This window comes from Balaenoptera acutorostrata, chromosome 3 (assembly GCF_949987535.1).
Source record: "Balaenoptera acutorostrata chromosome 3, mBalAcu1.1, whole genome shotgun sequence".
NCBI classification, from domain to species: Eukaryota; Metazoa; Chordata; class Mammalia; order Artiodactyla; family Balaenopteridae; genus Balaenoptera; species Balaenoptera acutorostrata.
This window is the reverse complement of record NC_080066.1, coordinates 180,670,537-180,692,111: the sequence shown is the minus strand read 5'-3', so window position 1 is coordinate 180,692,111 and position 21,575 is coordinate 180,670,537. Positions and strand designations below refer to the sequence as shown.

At 51.7% G+C, this 21,575-nt stretch overlaps 1 protein-coding gene across 3 annotated transcripts; it reads right to left on the bottom strand.

Moving 5' to 3' along the window:
* Positions 1 to 1,635: 1,635 nt before the first annotated feature.
* ZNF839 (zinc finger protein 839) lies at positions 1,636 to 17,337 on the bottom strand. 3 transcript variants are annotated; one of them, XM_057544297.1, is made up of 8 exons: positions 17,009 to 17,337; positions 11,661 to 12,545; positions 8,936 to 9,169; positions 6,683 to 6,775; positions 5,841 to 5,981; positions 3,728 to 3,868; positions 3,441 to 3,570; positions 1,636 to 2,618 (listed from the first exon to the last, which is right to left on the bottom strand). In XM_057544297.1, the coding sequence occupies exons 1-8, from the start codon at positions 17,297 to 17,299 to the stop codon at positions 1,744 to 1,746; spliced, it is 2,790 nt and encodes a 929-aa protein (XP_057400280.1). In that variant the 5' UTR covers positions 17,300 to 17,337; the 3' UTR covers positions 1,636 to 1,743. The 3 variants fall into 3 exon arrangements, with proteins under 3 accessions (XP_057400280.1, XP_057400281.1, XP_057400282.1); XM_057544298.1 differs by having other exon boundaries at positions 8,996 to 9,169; XM_057544299.1 differs by lacking the exon at positions 8,936 to 9,169.
* Positions 17,338 to 21,575: the final 4,238 nt, after the last annotated feature.

The following is a 21,575-nucleotide window of genomic DNA, read 5'->3' as shown; positions in this document are numbered from 1 at the left end:
TGGCCACAGGACTAGCGAGACGTGAGCAGAGGCCCCGTGTGCGTCTTCCAGATCGCGGCCCTGGCAGGCCGCGCGCTCCTCCTGCCCCTCCTCACTTCCCGGGCGATGGAGCAGACACACGAGGCGGCGAGCCTTCCGAGACCTCTGGGAAGAGGGCACCCCAGGTGCGGAAGCGACCTGGGTCTGGACCACCTCTGGAGCAGAGCCACTCAGCTCCCTGAATGCCCAGCGGCTCACGTGTGTACTTGAGAGGCGCCATGCTCTGGATACGTCCCCCCAAGGTCGTGTGTTGAAGTCCTAACCCCCACGCTCCAGGACCCCAGGACTGCACCCCCAGTGGTTTCGCGCGGCTCTGGGTTCCCGAGAAGTGCCCCTGAGTCCACAGGATGTGCTGAAACCGAGCGGGGCCCAGTGGGGCTCCCGGGCATGGAGGCCTTTTTGTCCCCCGTTTCTTGTAGGCAGGACTGCAGCCTCCATGACCTCCCCTAGGTTCCAAAGGGCAGGTTCGAACAGTTGCTAATCAAGGGAGGAGCAGCTAAGAAATCACTGGAGGCAAGAGTAAAGGGACCAGAGAAGCTCATCAAGACTAGGAGACCCGGCCACCTGAGACCCTGCACACCCCCTCATCTTATCAGCAACCCCACCCTTGGGAGGTATTGTTATAAAACTCCTTATCAAATCCTCCTGGGTTGGGACACATGGTCTTTCCAAGGCAGGAGCCCACTGTGTCCCCCTTTGTCTGGCAGAGTAATAAAGCTGTCCTTTTCTACTTCACCCAAAACTCTGTCTCCGAGATTGGACTGGGCACCAGCGTACAGAGAAGCTGAGCTCTCGGCACCAGTGCCACGGCCTGACCCTCGAGCCCGACGCTCCTGAGCAGCTGTGGTTTACTCATTCCGTCCTGCAGGGACGCCTGCCCTTCTCTTCCTGTTGGACCCGCTTTGCTATCAAGTCAGAGGACCGGAAAACGCCCCCAGTCCCTGAGAGGGCTGTAGGCAATGCGGCCCCCCAAGAATAAAGCCCGCCCCTCCACAGCGGGCCTGGCGGGAGCACAGCACCAGGGGGTGCGGCCCACGACCCCCAGCTCCGCCTGCCCGGGGTCTCTCCTGACAGTCTCTGCCACTGGGGGCAGAGGACAGCTGTGCCCTCTTGATGCTCTCGTCTGAGTGTGGGCAAATGGCCCTCCCTTTCTCTCTCCGTAATAGAGCCAAGGAACACATTCCAAAAAAAGAGAGATCTTGATAAGTGACTTTACATGTGGGACATCAAAGGACTGGGGGTCCCATCCCTATGCCTCACTTTCCTCATCCATAATGTGTCAGTAGAAACAACTTTCTTTCCTACTTCCCAATAAAATGCTGCCCAGATGGCAAGCTTACATATTTTTTTATTGAGCCCAAAAGAAGCTTCTAGTATGGACCAAGTCTGGTGAAAGAGCAGCATATCACCGAAGAGAAAGGGGGCATAGTTTTTTGGAACTGGGGAGCAGGGGAGACTCAAGAAATAGTGTAGTGGTATTAACTGCAAAAGTTGTCAAAAGCTCCTAGGAGTTAGATGTTATCAGGAATTTGTTATCAGGTAACGTATCTGCCATTATTACAATGAGCAAGATGTAGAAAAAGGTAGACAGTGGGGTAGAAAGACATTATTCTTTATAAATAAAATGTTCACTTGTGTGTCAGTATTCACATTAGAAAAATAAACATTCCTCGAAGTAGACCTCCGGGTGAAATACATACAAATCTAGGACTGCAGCTCCGGCTCCGGCTCACGGAGGGGCTCCGTCTCCACGGCTTCCACAGGAACCCCTTCCGGGGGGCCCGCCTGCAGGGCAGGCCCCTCTGTGTCGGTCACCATGACAACATCCCCCTCCCCAGACACTACGGAGCCTGGATGGGACAAGATACGCCCATCAGAAGTCTGGATAAATATCTGCTCCTGTCGCTGGGACAGCAACGTGGGGCCCCCACTGGCATTTTCAAAAGCCATGGCTTCCCTGACGGCAGTGATGCCCTCCAGCTCCCTCCGGTCAGCGGGTGTCTCAGTCCTGCAGGGCGACTGGTCCAAGTCCCCCGCGTGGCCTGTGAGGCCCCCTTCAGGACCCCGCAATCCGCCCCGGCTGGGCTGAGGCCCCGGCTCGGATGTGGTGCCGTAGGCATAGCCGGCTGGCATGACGTCCACGGACCATGCTTTCTCCTGCGGCGGGGCCGCGGCCTCCGGAAGCAGGACCTCGCCGGGGCTACACACCTCGCGGAGGCTTCCCGCCTCTGCACTTCCAGGCCGGCCAGGTGGCAGGGCCATCGCGGTGCCGCAGAGAGCCCGGCTTCCCGGGCCGTCCCCAGCGTCCTGTTCTGACGAGTGTTCCTGGGCCTTCTCCCCAGAGGACGTTGCCACCTGGGCCAGCGATCCTGGTTTTCCTAACTGAGTATAAACCCCCGGCCCACGGGCTTCTCGAAACAAGAGAGCAGGGTCTGCAGACCCACTCCCGGCAGCTGAGTCAGCAAACGCTTTCAGCTGCTGGCCCGCCTGTGCTGTGCTGCTGTCGAGCTCAGAAGCCGGCATCATGGGACTTTCTTCAGGTGGGTGAGAGGCGCCCCCATTTACTCCAGGGGCAAAACCTAAACAGTTGGGAAAACAGACAATCATTTGTGTACTGCTATGGCCGGTCACTGTGCTCACTATCCAAAACAAGCTAGTCCAAAGTAATTGTCTTGCCCCAGCAATGAAAGCATCCACCCTCCTTGTTACTTGGTAGCTTCCAAGAATAGATGAAATTAAAAGAGGAAACCCAGACTAGTTAGGGGAGCGGAGCTGTGTTCCAAGCAGGTGCCAGAGGGTCTTCATCGTCCTCAACGAACAAATCGGCCCTCCCCTCCGGAAGAATTAGGTAGTAAGTTCTAGAATGGAGAATGCCTCTTTAAATTAGAGACTTTAGGATCAGGCAAGGTATCAGGCAGCCCTGATAAGATTTTAGAAAGTTATATAATCATTCTCAGTATGCCTGCCGTACGTTCCAACTGTCTCATTGATCAGTTCTGGCTAGAGCCGAAATAAAAGCTAGAACATGTCTCATTTTCGAATGTTAACTCTCAGCTGGCACTTAGGGCCAAGTCTCACGAAAGCCAAGCCATGGACTTGGTGTGTCCGTGGGACCTGTCCCTGGTCTCAGGTCTGCCTAACTTCTTGGGACCCGCCCCCCCCCCCCCCGCCAGGTACAACCGACTCAGTACCACGAGGCAGCTCTTCATTTCAATAAGGGACGCAAGAAAACCCCAAAGACCCCAAGACTCACAGGGAATAAACATGGACCCACAGAACACTGGGAGGCTGGGGTAAAACTCTTGAGAAAGCAGAGGGTTCTCTGAGACGTGGCCACAGGGGCACCCACCCGAGCAGCAGGCCTCTGAGCCCCAGGGTGCACCCCGCAAAGAGCATTTTACCCGCACTGGCCGCTGGGGCGCATGAGGCCGGCCCCTGCAGGCCTCCACCATCGGCAGAATACTCTGTGGTGTCCCGGGGCACAGGTTCTCTTCTGGTCCTTTTCACCGAAGCCAGCCTCTCCTCTGCGGTCTAGGAAGAGAAGATGCAACCAGCTAAGACTAGGGAGAAACAGGCCACCTTGCACCTTTTCTTCCTGGAAAACAGTGTTGTGAGTTGAAGAGATCCAACCCCAATAATCCAATGTTGAACGGACAGTAGCCGGGCGCCCCCGCACGGCCATGCCCACCTCGTTCTCCCTCTTCTGTGGGCCAGCGTCCTCCAGCGCCTCCCGGTCCTCCTCTCGGCTGGTGCACTTGGGAGGAGTGCAGTCCGTGTGTATTTCTTTTTTCCTCAGGAATTCTTCTGTGATTCCTAAGGACTCGGCAACCTGAGCAGAAAGGGGCCCATAGAGACGCTCCACTCAAAACACAAGATTCGGAATCATGTCAACACTTAAGAACAAAGGGCTGAGCTTAAATCTATGAAGTCCCTTTGTACAGCAAGGTGCCACCTAAACAGTGGGAAAAATGAAGATAAATTGTCGTCACAAGCTTCATAATGTTAGTCTCACACCATGGTAACTTTCTTGCCCATTATTCCTCCTTTTTTGAATTCTCACTGGTATCTTCAGAAAGATAATCCTGCCTATTCTGGGACCAGATCTCCTTTCCCAGTTGGTGGAAAGGATGTGGGTTTGAGAGCCAGAGCTGGACCCCAGCATCTCTGCTCAGAGCCTGGGTGACCTTGGCAGCCACCTACCTGCTAAGTCTCCTTATCTTATGAGGGAGACCACAGTTGCCCTGAAGGGACTTTGTAAAGATTAGATTAGACTCCCTATGCAAAACCTATGTAAAGCACTGGATGTTAAGGTAATAACCAACAGCCATCATCACTGATACCTGGACAGCATAAAGAGAACACCATAGAGCAGGCAAGGGGTGGGGCAGGAAGGAAGGGCAGCAGGTCACAGTTAAGCTAGAGAACAGGGGTCGGCAAGCTTAGTGCCCAACAACCTGACAGTGTCCCCTGCCAACAGAGCCACTGTCTTCGCTCCAGAGAGGCTGCGTCACATCCCGAACTGCCCACAAAGGAGGGTCCCAGTGAGCATGCACAGCGTCCGTGCACATCATGTCTGCTCCGTAACAGGATGGTTCCCACACCGGCTTAACCGACGGTTTATAAACAGGTAGGTGACCACTGCCAACGGGGGCATCTATGGGAGGCTTAGCAAAGAATCCATTGCATTTTTAAAATATATGATTTAAGAAAATAAAAAGAGTTTATTAGGTTATATTAAATATTGAATTTGTATAAAACTAATGATCATGACCCAAAAAAACCAAAAAAAACAAAACCCAAAAAACCCATGTATTATATTACAGTGTAGATTAAGACTTCTTGCTACAGAAGTACCTGCTCTGCACTGAGAAAACACTCACCTTTCCAATCACAGACAGGCAGCTCCATCGCCAGTGTAATCAAATGGTAGGAGCAGTCAAAGTCAACATGGCCTAAGCAGTCTTCATTGTTGTGTGAGTGATTTTTTAGTAAACCTGACACCACGTATTTACCTTCTGACCTACTTATGTACCTGTATTCACTAGCTGGTTGTATTTCTTAGATCCCGCATATAATTGATGTCATACAGCATTTGTCTTCCTCTGACTTACCTCCCTCAGCATAATGCCCTCCAAGCCCATCCATGTTGTTCAATTGTCTGGCGAAACCAGACTATTACAGCCCCGGCACGTGAGAGCCGGAAAAGCCCGTGAACTCAGTGCTGCCCTTTGGCAGAGGGGTGGAGGGTGCAGGGACTTGCCAGGAGTCAGTGAGCTGCTCGGTGGAGGCACAGACCTGAGTCTCCGTGCTGGACACAGCGAGAGGCCCCTGGGTGACCTGACCACGGGCCACACTCTGCCCAGCAAAGGGTTTGATCCAAGACAAGTATATCCGTATCAGTTCACAACATATTTTTGTCAAGGACCCAATATAGCTAAAGGCAATGACACTGAAATGAGAATTCTGTCAACGCAACCACAAACAATAACTACTGGTCCCTGTGTAACTCAGCCCTTTGCAAACACCTACACACTGAAGACACAGTCTATTAATAACTGTGATCATCGGTGAGTGGGAGGATTATGGGTGTTTGCAATTTTCTTTTAGCTTATCTGCATTTCCGAGTTTTCTGAAAAAAGCATGTATCGCTTTTATATTAAGAAAAAAACCCTGCACTTGACGGAAGAAAAAGCTAGAAGAAGTTGACTGTGAAGATGTCACTACTAAAATAAACATTCTCCTTTTTTAATGGACAGCCTTCTTTCGGCTATAAGAGCGAGTCTCTCTTGTGAGCTTGTTACCTTACTGTTGTTTATTTCCAGAGAACAGGGAGCAGAGCTACGGAGGTAATCTTGACACATTTTCTTAACCATTTTATGCAACTCTTCAAATTCCTTGTACACAGCTGGGAAGAAAGGTTTTGCTAGATGACGTTTTTCAACCTTAGTGAAGATAAAGATGACAAAAAAAAATGTTTAAACCCAAGGCAATGAAATGGAAAATACAGAGAGAAATCTGAAAGAGGGAAGGACTCAAGTTCCTCAGCCCTCAGCAGCCATCAACACAGGCACTGCCTTCGCTCCCCAGCGAGAGCCTACGTGTGCCCAGCATTGTGCTCGGTGGGGGGCACCAGAATGGGCCTGGGAGAAGCGGCCCAGGAAACAAACCAGCCCAGATGAGGGCCACCAGAGGATGGTGGCCAGGGGAGCGGTACGGGAAGGCAGAAAGACCCTGAGGACGAAAACGGGCACATTCTGGGGCCTGCAGGCCAGGGAGGGCCAGGCCTCTGCCCCTCGGGGTGCCTCCAGGAAGCGTGGGTGCCGGCGGTGAGGCCGCATCTCAGAGCGGGCTCACCGGGGGCAGAGCTGCAGTGGAGGAGGCTGGCAGGGTGGGTGGGTGCCAGGAGAAAGGTGACTGTCGCTCCTCCCACCCAAAGTGAAAACAGCCACGGAGTCCACGCGCGGCCTGCCTGAGAGCCGTGTGCCGGGCATCCGGGCAGGGCCGGCAGGCTCATTTCAGCTCTGTCCTGGGGGAGGGAGAGGATTCCCAAGGGCCTGGCTCCTTCTAAGGAAATACGAAGGACGCCTTTCTAAATAGCTTCAAATCATCCCCTCAATCACTTAGAAACACTAAGGAGACTCACCTTCATCAGAAGAAATTCAGACACGGTCACGACCTGAGCCAGCAGAGGCAGAGCCAACTCCACTAGATCCTCCCGGTCACACTGGTGGAGAAACTACCAGAAGAAAGCGTTTGACATCTCTGAAAGCATGGAAAGAATTTCCCAGCAGCCAATGAGTTGTTGTAGCAAAGAACACAGAAGGCAGAAAGTTCCCTAAATTCTCAGTGATTACGCGCCTCTCGACTGTAAACGTTCTGCCCTGTTAAGTATCACACTTGCTCGCACACTGACAAAGCCCCGTGGTCGACGCTGGGTTCAGAGTCTGGCTCCCGCACGACAGCACTGAGCGAGTGGTGGGCGCCTGGAGAAGGACACAGCGGTGGGGAAACGTGCTTCCTGCTCTCCAGGGCTCACCAACTAGTGCCCGAGACGAAAATGCAAGCAAATCCCAGGGCAGCCCGCTGCCAGGAGACCACCACCAAAGTACACGTACAGGCAGGACAGACGAGGAGACTAGGACCCAAGGTGGGGGAGGGGAGGATGCAGGGAGGGCACCATCCTCAGTCCTCAGGATGGGGGAGGGGTGAGTGAAGGGGGAAAAGAGGGGTCATGGGTGCCTCTGGGCTCCCAGCTGAGCACGTGGGCAGCCCCCTGATAACAGGGGGTGGGGCAGGAAGCCAGCCTGTGGGCTCTGGCAGGATGTGGACGGGTCTACAGGACAGCAGGTGGGGATGCCTGAAATCAGCTCTGAAGCTCGGGAGTGGTCTGGACAGAAGTACAGGCGTGAGAGTCACCAGACGGAAGGTGGTTTGAGAAACCAGGAGGATGGGTGAGATCACCCAGGGAGGCAAGAATGTCAGGGCAAAACCGACAAGTCCTAGAAACAGTCATACAAGGCTCAGGGAGGTCATGGGCTCAGGGCTTAGGAAGGGCCATCAGTTGGGAGCTGCAAACTGGCAGGGGTTCCGAGGAAGCCACAGATGGTCATAAAACAGTCAAAAAGCAAAAGGAAAACCTTTTCATTTGCAAGATAAAAATGTCTAATCGTGACTTTCAAGAGCCCTTAGAGCAAAACGAGCAGCTGGTTTCCAGCACTCAGGAGGCGTGAGAAGGCGGGCGTGCGGGGCACGGCCCCTCTGCGGCCTGGCCCACGTCCGGACGTCCAGGACGCGCGTCACGGCAGCAGAGGGGGCGCCTCCTCGGTCCCCCGCTCCCCAGCCACGCGCACCTGGCAGTGCTGCCGCTGGCTGCTCTGGCCGCACCTCTCCCCCTGCACAGCGTCCCCGCCCAGCCAGGACAGGGCCCGATACTGGACGGACACCCAGTTCCTGTGTAGATGAATGCCCGTTTCTGGGGAGACTCCCGTCTGTGAGATCGAGAGCGGTGCTGTTCGGAGCACTCCTCGACTCTGTGTGTGACAGGTGTGGCACTGCGAGTCAAGGTGACGTGCTAGGGTCGCCTCACTGGTCTCAGATCCAAATTCTGGATCCGCCACCGACCTGCGGGGTGACCTGGTACAAGTTAACAGCCTCTGTGAGGTTCAGGTTTCTCACCTAAGTGGAGCTGCTAAGGGTCAGGGCATCAGTGAAACGAGGCACGGCTGGAACCGAGCAGGAGGCACGGCAGCCGGCGCCGCCGAGGGGCCAGCGGGAAGCTCGTGTGTAGGAGCCGGGAGGCCGGGCCCCTGACGGCGGCCACTCTTTCTGGGGCCAGTTGTCTCACTAACTTATCTCGTGCTCTCTCCTGCTGTTTTTCACTTCTTTTCTTTAAGATACTCATCCAGCCATTAGCAGGCAAATAAATACATCCTAGTCAAAGACAATTTGGGTAAGTTTGGGTTTCCGCTTTTCTAAGCCAATCCAACTAAATTCGAAAAACTTACTTTCAAGGGGGTGGAATGGAGATTCTAGAGTTCGAAACCTGAAACATGCTTTTATACCTTGAAACTTTTTACAAAAAAACAGAAAACCATTTCTGTTGTTTTCTAAACTGCTTCCATGAAAACACAGCTTATAATTATTCTAAAACTGAAAAAGGCAAGCAGCTCTATACTTAAGGCCCTCTGGTCATTTCAAACAGGTACACCTAGGAGTTATTTCAGATAATGCTGTCTTTGAATTTATTACACACTTCATCTGATTACACATATCAGGTGAACTGTTTAGTTGACCTAAACTGGGTATTTTACTTCTAAATTCAGAAACCTAATAGTGAACCGCCACGTACGATGCCAGAGACACAGGTTTCAAGAACAGGGTTCTAACAGCGACGCACCTCCAGGAGCCTGGCTCTGCTCCTTGCTGGGCCCTGTGCACAAACTGCCCCAACGCCCACCTGCGGGCGAACCGCTCCGCTCTGCTCCAGGACGGCGGTGCTGGGCTCTGGGAGGGCCACGCAGTAGCCGCTTCTTCTAGGTCCGGGGTGTCTCTCTGATCCCAAAAGGGCTGAAAAACTTCCATTTTTTGGTTCAGACACCAGCGCCTCTTCAACGTCTACAGACTGACCATTCTAGATAGGGTTGCACACCCAAACAAAAATAAAATAATCATGCTTTATACACCATGATGAAAACCTTAAAGCAGAACAATGTCAAGTCAAAAGCAAGGAACTTGCTAACTTCTTCTTCTTTGCATAATTAAGACACATTAACTATAATCAATGCATCTTACACGTAAATCAAGTATCCCTTTAAGACACCAGACGAATACTACCCTGCAAGTCAGGGCTGACAAACCCTAACCCTGGGGTGTTGCCCAAAATGAAACAAAAGACTTTTCTGATGTCACTACCATCTTAAAAACTGACCTGAATTTTGTTAATTCATAATTTACCCATGACTTTTAGATTTTTAAAATTATTTTTTATTGGATGTATTTCAAATACCATAAAATTCATCCTTTGGAAACATACAATTAGGTGGATTTTAGGATATTCACAAGCTTGTGTAACCATCACCACTATCTAATCCTAGAACAGTTTCATCATCCCCCAAAGAAACCCTACACATTATCACACATTCCTCCCTCCCTCCAGACCCAGCAGCCACTAATCTACTTTCTGTCTCCATGGATTTGCACAGCTTTGGAAAGAGAATCGGGATCTAACACTAGCTAGCTATTTCCTCATTCTGTGCCAATTTCCTTCTCCTCTGAAAAAAGGAATAATACACCTACATCTCCCAGGACTGGTGGAAGGTTAAATACAAGGAAAGCTAGCACAAAGTGTGTCCTCTTAAAGAATCTTCCCTCCAAATCTTCATTAAAATGGATCCTCAGGAGGAACGCCAGGTCTGCCTGTGGCCTTAAGCACCACGTGGCCATCCACGGCCGACTCAGGAGAGGAGAGGAGACATAGTTCTGGTTGGAGGGAGCCGCTCTGGGACCCCACGGCCTCAAAGCCGTCTGGAGCAAGGCTAGGTGCCTAAATTCCAGAAGTCAGATATCCAGAAGCTGCTTTTGCTGTGGTGTAAGATTTCATTACTGAAGGAAATGGAAGGTGCCAGCCGGCCTGGTCGTCCAGTTTGTCTGAGGCAGTCCTGGCTGCGCCTGCTGTCTCCTGGAATGATTAATAGTGCCCCTTTCATTCTCAGAATGTCTGGGTTTGGGTGACAAACTACATGGGCATCCTGGTCCTACCACAACTTAAGAAAAGTTAGAGGTCTCTCGAAAGTCGGGCTCTTGCCAGCTGTGAGAGGCGTAGAACCTCCTAGCAGAGGCAGCCGGGCCTAGAGTGCAGGCTTTGAGGTCAAAAGACCTGGGTCTAACCCCAGCCCGGACAGAGTCCTAGGCGTGCCTCGACGGGGAGCCCGTCGTCCCCGCTGAGCCCCACGCGCCTCGTCTCCAGTAGGGACCCCTGCACCTGCCTTTAGGGCTCTCACAGGATTGAGCGAATGTACGTGATGCTCCCGCCCAAAGCAGGCGTGCAACAAACGGTGTGACTGTTATTACTATTATTACTGAGGCTGCAAGGTGAGACAATGTTTTTGAATCCTAACACAGGGCTGTCCCATGGTTCTACCACTAGGCCTCACTCGGTACAGATCTCCTGGGCCCAGGAGGTGTCTGTCTGTTCAGGTCCCAAGGAGCGGATGTGAAAGCGGAAGCAGAAGCCGGCCTCGGCCCTCCTGCCGGAACCCCGTCCGCTGCTGGGAATGAGGTCGCCACGAGCAGGCAAACACGCATTTTCAACAGCTTCCAGGTCCCTAAAGTCACAAACTCCCATCAAGTAGTCACATCAGTTCCAACGCCGGTTTCTCTATTTAACGTCTGAAAACTACAAATAACGAACAACAGCTAACACAAGTCAAAGGAAAAGGAAGGAAGCTTAAGACAAAGTGGGATGAGGGCGACCACAGAGGCCTGACATTTGTTAAAGTGATCCACCTGCTGTTTTTTAAATAACTGACCTATTGTACACGGCACACAAATGCTCACCACACATGTTGGGTAAGTTAAAATTTCAGTAAATAAACGTTGACGTGGTGATGCAAACTCACGGTGACTCGTATCTGCTTTGTCTGATTGAGTCTCGGAAGGGGCAAAGCAAGGAGAGAACACGGCAAGCAGACGTCTTACTGCGGACGCCCCAGGAAGCAGCCCTGTGGACTGGCGCCCCCCACTTGGACCTTTCCCAGGACCACAGTCATGTCAGCATCAGCCAAGAGTGCTTGCGATTAGTTTTACTGACCGGATCTACAGGACTGGTGCCTGCGTTCCCATCAGTAAACCGTCTGCACTAGACGGAAGACACACTTCTCCTCGATTACCTGGCAGCAGTGCAGACACCATAAAGTTAACTTAAGGTTGATGGGCAGGGGACTTCCCTGGAGGTCCAGTGGTTAAGGCTCCGTGCTGCCAATGCAGGGGGCGCGGGTTCGATCCCTGGTCAGGGAACTAAGATCCCACATGCCGTACAGCGTGGCCAAAAAAAAGATTAAAAAAAAAAAAAAAAAAAAAGGATGGGCAGGAATCAGGACGCTATCACCAGACAGAAACGTTACCTGCAGGCCACCCCGTGCTGAGCGGGCCCCTTCCTCACTTAGAAGAGCTGGCGTGGACAGCTCCGGGGATGCCAGGCTGGCGGTCCTGCCCTCCGTGGGGCCCGGGATCATGCTCCCATTGGCTTTCTTAGACAGCAACGGCTCAGGCTCCAGGTGGCCATGGCCTGGATTCAGTTTAAAGTGCCGGGCGAGCCCCCCCTTTCCTATATATGACTTTTCACAGGTCTGACACTTAAAAGTTTTGGGCCTCAGAGAGCAGCTCGATAAATCAAAGAGCGCCTGCCTTCCCCTGTGGTCTTCATCTTCCTCCACGCTCAGTTCTGAGTAGTCGTCAGAGTCTGAGGGGTGACCGTCGGCCAGATCCTCTGTTTTTATGAATTTATAATCTTTAGCTTTATACTTGGGAGGTCGAGATATCCGTCCAGAACGTGTTTTCACTTTTAAAGATTTTTTTAGTTTCTTGGTGCATTTTGTTTGCGAGCTGGAAATAAATAAATTTGCTGGACTGGATGAAGCAGATGTTCCTGCCGGCGGGTCAGAGGCTGGCAGAGGGGGCGGCGTGGTGCCTTGTCCACTCAGGGCCTCAGAGGCCAAGACTCTCCGCGCAGGGACTGGTCGGAGGGCGAGCGGTGGCCTCTGGACGAACACCTGAACGGGAGGCTGAGGTGGGTGACTCGGGAAACGCGGCCGTGGCCCGGGGCTCAGGAGGGTCTGCGGCCTGGGCAGCCGAGAGCTGGCGACGCTGAGCCCCAGCGCGCTGCAGTGTCTCCCGAGCGGCTGGCTCGGCCTGGCTGTCTTGGGCTGGATGGTGGCCAGTGCAGGCATCGGCTTCTCCTGAGCTTTCGTCTCTCCAGATGTAACCCTGACACAAATGGCTTCCAATTGCTTAAACACAGAAGGAGAAAAGAAGCACCATGCTTATCAACATTTCTGCAATTTTACTCTCATCTTAAATCTACTGTTGAGATTTTTTTCTAACTTACGCATCTTACATAGAAAAATGTCTATATAATGTATCTGTACTGTTTACAGTGGTGTTTCTCAGCCTTTCTGCCCAGTCCACAGTAATCTATTTTACGTCACACCCCTCGTGCTGGCAGAAACATTTGCATATATAAACAAAATAAAAAGTTCATGCACTTACCATTCCTACATAAATGCCTTCTGATAGTATCTACTCTACATCACTTTAAAAAAAAAATACCAGTCATGACCCACAAATGAGCTCATGAATATCCTTCTTGATAGTTTTACCACAGGTGTATTAACTTGGAGTTCTTAGTACTCTAAATTGGACTCAATTCAATATGTGGCCTCTTTTTTAAAAGTTTTCAGTGAAATTCTGGAAACCAAAAAAGCCATGAAGAACTATGTAATTCAGGTCGCTACCACCTACCTTACAACATGCAACATTACTACCCAGGGAAAGCCCTCTGCTATGCCCCCAACCCGCATGCCTTTTTCTTCGCCCTATCCTGAATCTGCACTTTACCATTCTCATGCATTCTTTATATTACACTTGTAGATATCCCTAAAAATACGCAGTTCCGTTTTGATGTGTTTTTAAGCTTTAGGTCAGTGAATATCATCTCCGGTATCTTGTCGGGGCTTTCTCCTCCCTATCTTGCCTGTGAAATTCATCCATATTGGGGTGTGCAGCTCTCAGGCGTTCACTTGCTCTGCAGCACGAGAACAACGTTCTCCTGTCAGAGGACAGGTGGTCGCCAGCCCTGCACTCTGGTCTGCTCTGTGCTGTGACGTATGTGTGTGTATACACGTGTGAGTTTCTCCAGGGTACACACCTAGGAGTGGGGCTGCATTTCTTCACCAACTTTTTTTTTTTTGACATCTAAAGAAGTTTTAAATGCATGTGCTTTTTGATCCCCAGCAATCCTGCTTCTTGGATCCCAGAAGAAACACTGGCACAGGCACAAAGATGTATGTCTGGGAGGTTCAAGGCAGCACTGTCTGTAACAGCAAAGCACCCACCGAAGGGAAGGGCTGCTGCCAACAAGGTTCCACAAATACTGAGCAGTGCCCGGGTGCCCGACACAGCGCCGCAGGTGTTACCGAGACAGCTGTCATGGGCTCGGGGAAGGGGCAGCAAAACAAGGCTCCTGCCCTCACCGAGCAGAAACAATGAGCATCTTTCTCCAGGGAGAAAAGACAGACAAACCTCATCACCCAGAGCCAGCTTTCTCAACCACAGCATAACTGACGTTTCGGACCAGTAAGTGAGTCGTGGCAGGCGTGCTGTGCACTGTTGAGCGCCATCCCAGCCTCCACCCACCAGATGCCAGTAGCACTCCCCAGGCTGTGACAATCAAAAATGTCTCCAGACAGTGCCAAACACCCCCCGTGGGGCAAAACTGCCCCCAGTTGAGAACCACCAACTTGGGGTCACCAACAGGCCCTCTTTGGACTCAACCCTCTACCAAGTAGAGGGTCAATAAAAATATCACACAGGACAGAATGGAAACCCTCACTGACATCAAGCTGGAGTGTATCTGTCTGAGTGCATGTTATACACTTACTACAAACAGCAAAGACAAGTCAACATATTGGTTTTTGAGGAAGGGTACAGAGCTGGTCCTGGGCTACTGTGAATCCAATGACAACTAGATTTACTTGCACATCTTTTAAGAATCACATTTGTTTCACTTTACTACCAATTACTTAGAATGTGTCTCTAAGCTCTTGGGGTATTACCAGATAATGCCATTAAAGACAGACAGACAGATAGAACCCCCCCCCCCAACACGCATGCCAAATCCTATTGCTTTAGAATTACCACAAGTGGCCAAGCTGGTCTAATCCTTTCATCTGCTTTCCAGACCAGTTTACCAAGTGGGTACTATACTTGATACTTTCTTATATGTCTATTTCATTCAACAAAGTTTTGCTAAGTATCTCTGGGTGCCAATACACAAACAAAAGTTAAGTCCCAGCCTCACCTTTGGGGAGGGGGTGTTTCCCCTGCCCCACCTCAGTCAGCTACAGACCTGCTGACTCAGGATATCCCGCCTCAAAATCTGTACTTTCAAAGCTCCACTGATGATTCTGAAGGCAGACTAGGTTTCCTAAGGAACACCGATAGGAAAACGACACCATGGTGCAAGGGGTGCAGTAAGAGGGGCAGGAAGAGTTCAGGCCTGGTAGGCTTCCCAGAAGCGGTGACCTCCACGGGGGGCCTTGAAGGCTGAGTAGAATTTTTGCCAGATGGAACACATAGTCTAGGTGTAAGGAAAAACGTGTGAACGCGGGGGTGCATGAGAAAGGGCACGCCGCGTGGTAGGAAACTGAAAATGTTTCTGTGGGGCAGGAACGGGAAGGATGGGAGGGATAGGGGCTGACCTGTGGGAGTGCGTCCACTTGGTCTGTGCCTCCTAATCCACACCACCCCCGACAGAGAACCACGGGGCCGGGGATCTCCAAAGGCACACCCTGCCCCACCTCCAGCACTGCCTCTCCTCTCCTGTATTTTCAACTTGGACCCACCCTTGCAGATCTAGTTCAGATGCCACCTCTTCTGATCCACGCAGCCAGAAATAACCTCTCCCTTTCTCTCAATGCATTTAGTTCTTTATCGTACCTCTAGCTTTCTGACCTTGATCAGAAGTTATCCTGAGTCATGTTTTACCTCCCTGGTGACATCATAACCTCCCTAGGGGCAAGGTACACGTCTGATTTGTCTTTGTGGCCTCCATGGCACAGCTTGGGGCGGGGGGGAGGCGGGCAAAGAATATTAGCTGAACAGACTGCAAAATTACATCGTCGTGAATGCAGGTAGAACTTATATCATTCCAACTAGATTAGCTACCGAACACAGTCATGCTACCTAAGTTTGCGTTCGTTTTCTGGAACACGTCATTTTTGGACTCCTTCCTAAGCTACCAAACCCCAAAAGCTGTAGCCACGTTCAACAGGCCCCGGAGAGTAGCCACACAGGGGGGACCCTGGGCAAAAATCACTCAACCCCTCTGAGCTAGTTCCTCACCTGTAAAATGCTGATAAAAGCACTTTTGTGTGTCTGCTGAGAGCCAAGCGGCTCAGCACAGCGCCGGGCACGGAGCAGAGGCCGGCAAACGAGCCACTGGCACCCTTCTGACTCCACAGACCTGCTGTGCAGGGCTTATGGGAGAAGCATCTGTTTCTCCAGCAGAGTACGAGCTGGAAAGCTCACCCAAGGAGCCAAACCTCCTGCAAGTAAGGAAACTAAAGCCCAAAGAGGTCGCGTTACCCAAGGTCCCACCTCTATGAAGTATGGCATTTGGGCAGAATCATACTTGTCTTCCCAAACTTTAGTGAGACAACCTTTCCAGTCTTGATGACCAACTGGGTATGCCTCTAAACTGTCAAAATCACCCAGTCAAAAACAAAACCGTAAGTGAAACCCTGTGAAGACTGCTGATTCTATTCTCTGCCTATTTATTCTAGTGCAAGAACAATCTATGGCAATTCTGGAGTGAGAAGCATTGTCCTTTACAAGCCCAGTGCTGAAAGGGGATGTGACTTTACACGTGATGGGAAGGACCTCAGGCTTCAGGTGCTACACCGGACCCTCTGGGCTCGGAAGACCATGTTCTAGATCCAGCTTTCCTAGCAGCCAAGAGCTGTGTGACGGGGAAACAGCACCGCTGAGAAAGGATGTTGGCCAGTATACAGAGTGCTTTCACGTATGTCATTCATTAAGCGAATGTCGGGCACGTGCTGGGCCATTTGTCACTGGGGTTACAGACACAGGCACTGCCACAAGCCCTGCACCAAGTTACTGCAATGTACTTATTCTGTCCCGAGTCTCGGCCACTCGCAGCACCTTCCACCTGGAAAATTCTCCTCTTAATGTCCTTCTAACTCATTCAGGTCTCCGCTCCGGTGTCAGGCCTAAGGACTGCTCCCTCTACAGCAGCCCCCGTGTCAGGCCCACAACGTGCCTCACGTTCTTCAGGGCTGCGGTCGACGCTGCGCCTCGGGCAGGGCCCGGAACACCGCGAGTGCTCAAGGAAGGCGGAATGAACGGACGAAGGACTGCGAGAGGAGCCAGGCGGCACGGAGGAGCCCTGATGAGGGCTGGGTCCCAGGCAGGGGCCGCCACGGGCACAGGCTCCGAGGGCCCGGCGCGGGGGAGGAGCTGAACACGCTGGGGCGGTGACAGGTGCGGGTGGCCTGCGGTCCCCATGGAGCTGAGTGTGGGGACGCCCTGAATTGTGCGGGCGGACACCGGTCTCTCGGGCTGGGCAGCTCTAAGGCCTGAGGGGAAGCGCGGGCGCGAGCTCCGGCCTGCCCGCCGCGAGGCCTCGGCCCCCTCCGGGCCTCAGTTTCCCCGGAGGTCCCTCCCGGCGCCTCACCTGCGGCGGCAGCAGGCGCGGCGGGCGCGGGGGCTCGGCCCCGGGACCCCGCTGCAGGGCGGCCTGCTGGGCCGCGTCCCGCAACCGCAGCGCCGCGTCCTGCAGCACGAAGGGCGGCGGCGGCGGCTTCGCGGGTGGCTGAGCCTTCGTCACCTGCTCCAGGACCCGCCGCAGCTGCTCGGGGCCCAGCGGGGCCACGCGCGCGGCGCTGCCGCTCTGGCCTGCGGGAGCCCGGCCGCCGCCGCCGCCATCCTCACTGCCGTCCTCAGCCTCCGGCTCCGCGTCCGCCATGACGGCCGAGGCGGGGACTCGAACCCGGGTCGCCGAGCGCCGGCCGCTCAAATGTGCGTCACCTGGGAAAGGGGGCAGCTACGAGTGCCCCGCAGGCCAAGACACCTCGGAAGGCGAACGCACCTGACCGAGCAGATCGGTAGGCGGGGCCTGAGCTGTCCCGGCTCTGCCACCGCGTCGCCAACAACAGGACCCGGCCGTATTTTCTTAGGGCTTGTCGTGGACGTATTTATCGTTCACATATCACCTCCTCCAGGAGCTGTTCGGGAACTCTCAGGCAACGGTCCTCGAGGTTCCAGAGCCCCGGCCCTAACATCACCCTGGCCAAATGTTCTCAACGTCACGTGAAGACCCTGCCTGGATGTAGACTCCTAGGCCCCACCTCCACACCTTCCGATTTAATATATCCGAGAGGTGGTTCAAAGTGTGAATTTTTTTTTATAAATTTGTTTTATTTTATTTATTTATTTTTGACTGCGTTTCGTCTTCTTTGCTGCACGCGGGCTTCCTCTAGTTGCGGCGAGCGGGGGCTACTCTTCGTTGTGGTGTGCGGGCTTCTCATTGCGGTGGCTTCTCTTGTTGCGCAGCACAGGCTCTAGGCACGCGGGCTTCAGTAGTTGTGGCACGTGGGCTCCAGAGCGCAGGCTCAGTAGTTGTGGCGCACGGGCTTAGTTGCCCCACGGCATGTGGGATCTTCCCGGACCAGAGCTGGAACCCGTGTCCCCTGCCTTGGCAGGAGGATTCTTAACCACTGCGCCACCAGGGAGGTCCCTCAAAGTGTGCATTTTTAACAAGTGTGCTCCCCAACCCCGAAATTGTTTCCATGCCGGCCCCCTCCTCCCTACCCACTCACCCAGACGGGGCGCACCTCGAGGGTGTAGTTTTACTCATTCAGTGTCCAGCGGTGCACGCTCAGGGAATGAATGATGGACGAATATGAATGAATGAACAAACGAGCGAATGAACCGCCCCACCCCTCTTCACAGCTCAGTCCGCAGCTCTACCGCCCCCACTTCTTCGGCCCATCCTTTCCCAGTCTCCCCGCCTTTTACTCTCCTGATTCCGCGTGTCTTGTAGCCGCTAGTGCGTGCACCTGTCTCAAGGGGGCAATAGAGCCATTGATCAACAAACACTAAGCGCTTGTTGGGTGAGTCATCATCGCTGCCCTCTGTATAGAGTCTAGGCTGGAAGAAGGAAGACAAAACCAGCATTTGCAGTATAATATGGTGAATGCCATGATGCTCATGGTGGGGGCAGCTGGGGGCCAGGCTGGTGTTTGAGAAGTTTCCAGTGAACTTTCTGATCATTTTTCTCTCCGCAGGACCACCATCGTCATCATCATCATGGTCAATACTCTCGCATTCGCTATGCTCCCTGCAGCGTCTATCATTAGTAGCCTCACTAAGGATTGGCCAGAGGGGAGATTAGATTTGTGGAATTTGTTTCAATTTCTTTATTTCTTTTTTTTTTTTCCCTCAATATTTATGTATTTGGCTGCGCCGGGTCTTAGTTGCGGCACTCAGGATCTGGGATCTTTGTTGCAGCATGCAGGATCTTCCTTGAGGCATGCGGGATCTTTAAGTTGCAGCATGTGGGATCTATTTCCCCGACCAGGGATCGAACCGGGGGCCCCCTGCATTGGGAGCGCAGAGTCTTAGCCCCTGGACCACCAGGGAAGTCCCTGTTTCAATTTCTTAATCCTTTTGTTTTTTCTTTCTTCCTTTCTTTCTTGCTAGAAAGACCTTCTCATCCTTCCATCCTCAGATGTCAGAAAGATCCTCTCTGATCCCTAAGCCAAGAACTGCCCCTCATCTAGAACACAGTATCCCATTTATCTTTTTGAGCCTGTCAGGGAGGAAAAACTTTTCCTCTGTCCTCTCAGGTTCAGTCTCTGGGGGAGTGTGAATTAAACCGACAAAAGACAGATTAACAAGAAAAAAGGCCGTTTTTAATAATGTATTTTTATTCATGTACCTACAGGAATTCACAGAAAAATGTGACTCAAAGAGGCAGTTAGAATGTGGGGCTTATATAGTATTATCTTAACAGGGGAGGGGATGGGTGGAGAGGGCACTTACCGGAAAACAAACAACTTAGGAAAGATAAATAGGCTCTTACCTAGAGTAGATGGGAGATAAGATAGTTTTATGACAATGCCTGTTTAGGTGTGATGCCAGCTTCTCCTCTCCAGTGATAAAAGTCAGTCTTGCCTGATTGTTCCCTGGGGATTTATGACAAATGAATTCTTTTGAGTTCTTTTGGAAGGCTCTACTTTAGGCAGATGAGGCTTTTCAGGAACTCAAATGGCTTCTGCTCAAAATAATTTTTATGCCGCAGAGGTGTATTCTGGACCCCTTCAAGCCCTTGTTTAGGAAAGTATGGGCTCTGAGGGCAGCAACCTCGGCTGGCTTCTCCTCTGCAAGGTCCCCACATCTAACACGGTGCCTGTAACACACATCCAAGGTGTGAAATGCAACCAGTGTACAGGTGTCTATTCTAGAGGTCAGCAGCCCTAGGTTCTCCTTCTAACTGTTCATAATAACAACGGTCCCATAGCTGGCATTTAGTGGGCACTTTTAGTACACACTGAGCGCTTGCCAGCGGCTTTAAGCCTGTGGTCTGTGGCTTTAAGCCTTGAGCCGTTACAGATTTAAGTCAGAGCTTAAGACCTATTTAAGAAAAGAATGAATGATTGCCCCCATGGCCCCGTGACAAGCTGAGAACAGCGCCCTCAGGGTCCAGTGGTTAGGACTCAGTGCTCTCACTGCTGGGCCGGGTTCAACCCCTGGTCTGAGAACTAAGATCCGGCAAGCTGCAGGGCTTGGGGAAAAAAAAAAAAAAAGAATGAATGATCTAGTAGATGTTCTCACTGGAGATTTTTCAAGCATGGTTGTGAAATGGAGCCGGACTTTATGGTCTTTCCCCGCCATGTCCTCCGCCTGCCTTTTGTCTGTAGAAAAACTTTAGCCAAAGAATAAGTGTAACCAGAGAAGTGAGAAAATACAGAAGCAAAGGAAGACAGTCAAACAGGACAAAACAATAATAGTTTAGTCAGAAAGCAAAGTCAAGGACCTTTAGTTCCTCCTCAAGGGCTATACATAGTATTCTGAGCCGTATCCTGGGAGCTGTCTTGTAGGTACTGAAATCCCCACCAGGTGGAAGAAAGTAACTACATGATGACCAGACCGTAGCCATGACAGAAGCTGCCACAATTCTGAGAATTGGCCCCAAAGAAATGGGAACAAACCGACCCTGGAACTGAAGATTAACTGTACTGAAAACAATCAAGATGACGCTGATTAGAGCACCGCAAATTTCAAGATGACCGTCAGAGCTGACTGTGCTGTTTCTGCATGTAGCCCCTCCCTCTGTCTATAAAAGCTCTTGCCCACTGGTTGTCGGTGGTGGGGAGTTGGCCTTTGGACAGGAGTCCGGCCTCACTCCCTGCCACCCCCCTCCCCTCACTGTCAGCATCTGAAATAAAGCAAACTTTCCTTTCCACCAACCTTGCCTCTTTATTGGCTTTTGAGCAGCGAGCAGCCAGAACCCACTTTCGGTTACAGTTGGACCCTGATATAATATGGCATTCACCCTAAAAAGCTAGACTTTGTTAAACTAAAAATGCCTGATTTGGACTATGAGTGAGAAATTCATCCAGCTGCCCTCTGGCTACACACTGCAGAACCAGGAGGAAGAAACGTGAAGTCTAAGAGCTCTCTGAAAAACAAAAAAGTAGCAAGAGGTTTCCAGATGCTTCTGTTACCCAAAAACTGGGTTCGCCTCTTGGTGGGTGTGGAACCAAAAGACAACCAAGCCAAAAATTGAGAGAAGGAAGGATGTATTACTTGCAGAGAGTAAGGAGAACACCAGGGATCTCTCTCAAAGAGGTGTCAATCCAAATAGCAAAACTGTGGAAAGGGCTTGGGTGGTATATGTATATTCATGAAGGGGCTTGGGTGGTATATGCATATTCATGAAGGGGCTTGTGCAGAGGAGAATTCAGCCTAGAACTGGGGCAGAGTTGTTGATTGAAATCACGAGGGTCAGAAAAGGTCAACATCATCAATCTTTAGGTTCCAGTAGATCTGGTGAAGAAAGTTTAAATTCTGCAAAATAGCTCAAGAAAGTGCTTCTGGCTAATCTTTACCACTGAAACAGAACTGGGAGTCTTTACAACTGATTTATTATCTTTGGTACTGTTACTTCTCTAGCTCAATAACAGTTTGTTCTTTCGTTCCCTTAAGATCATTGTTACTGAGACCTGTTCAAGAGCAAG

Excerpts from the sequence above, each read along its gene's own strand:
- ZNF839 (XM_057544297.1), bottom strand. The coding sequence starts at position 17,299 with ATGGCGGACGCGGAGCCGGAGGCTGAGGACGGCAGTGAGGATGGCGGC. Across the intron at positions 6,776-8,935 it reads GCAGAGCCAGGCTCCTGGAG|TTTCTCCACCAGTGTGACCG; the intron begins GTGCGTCGCTGT and ends TTCTTCTGGTAG. Across the intron at positions 5,982-6,682 it reads CTGAATTTCTTCTGATGAAG|GTTGAAAAACGTCATCTAGC; the intron begins GTGAGTCTCCTT and ends ATCTTCACTAAG.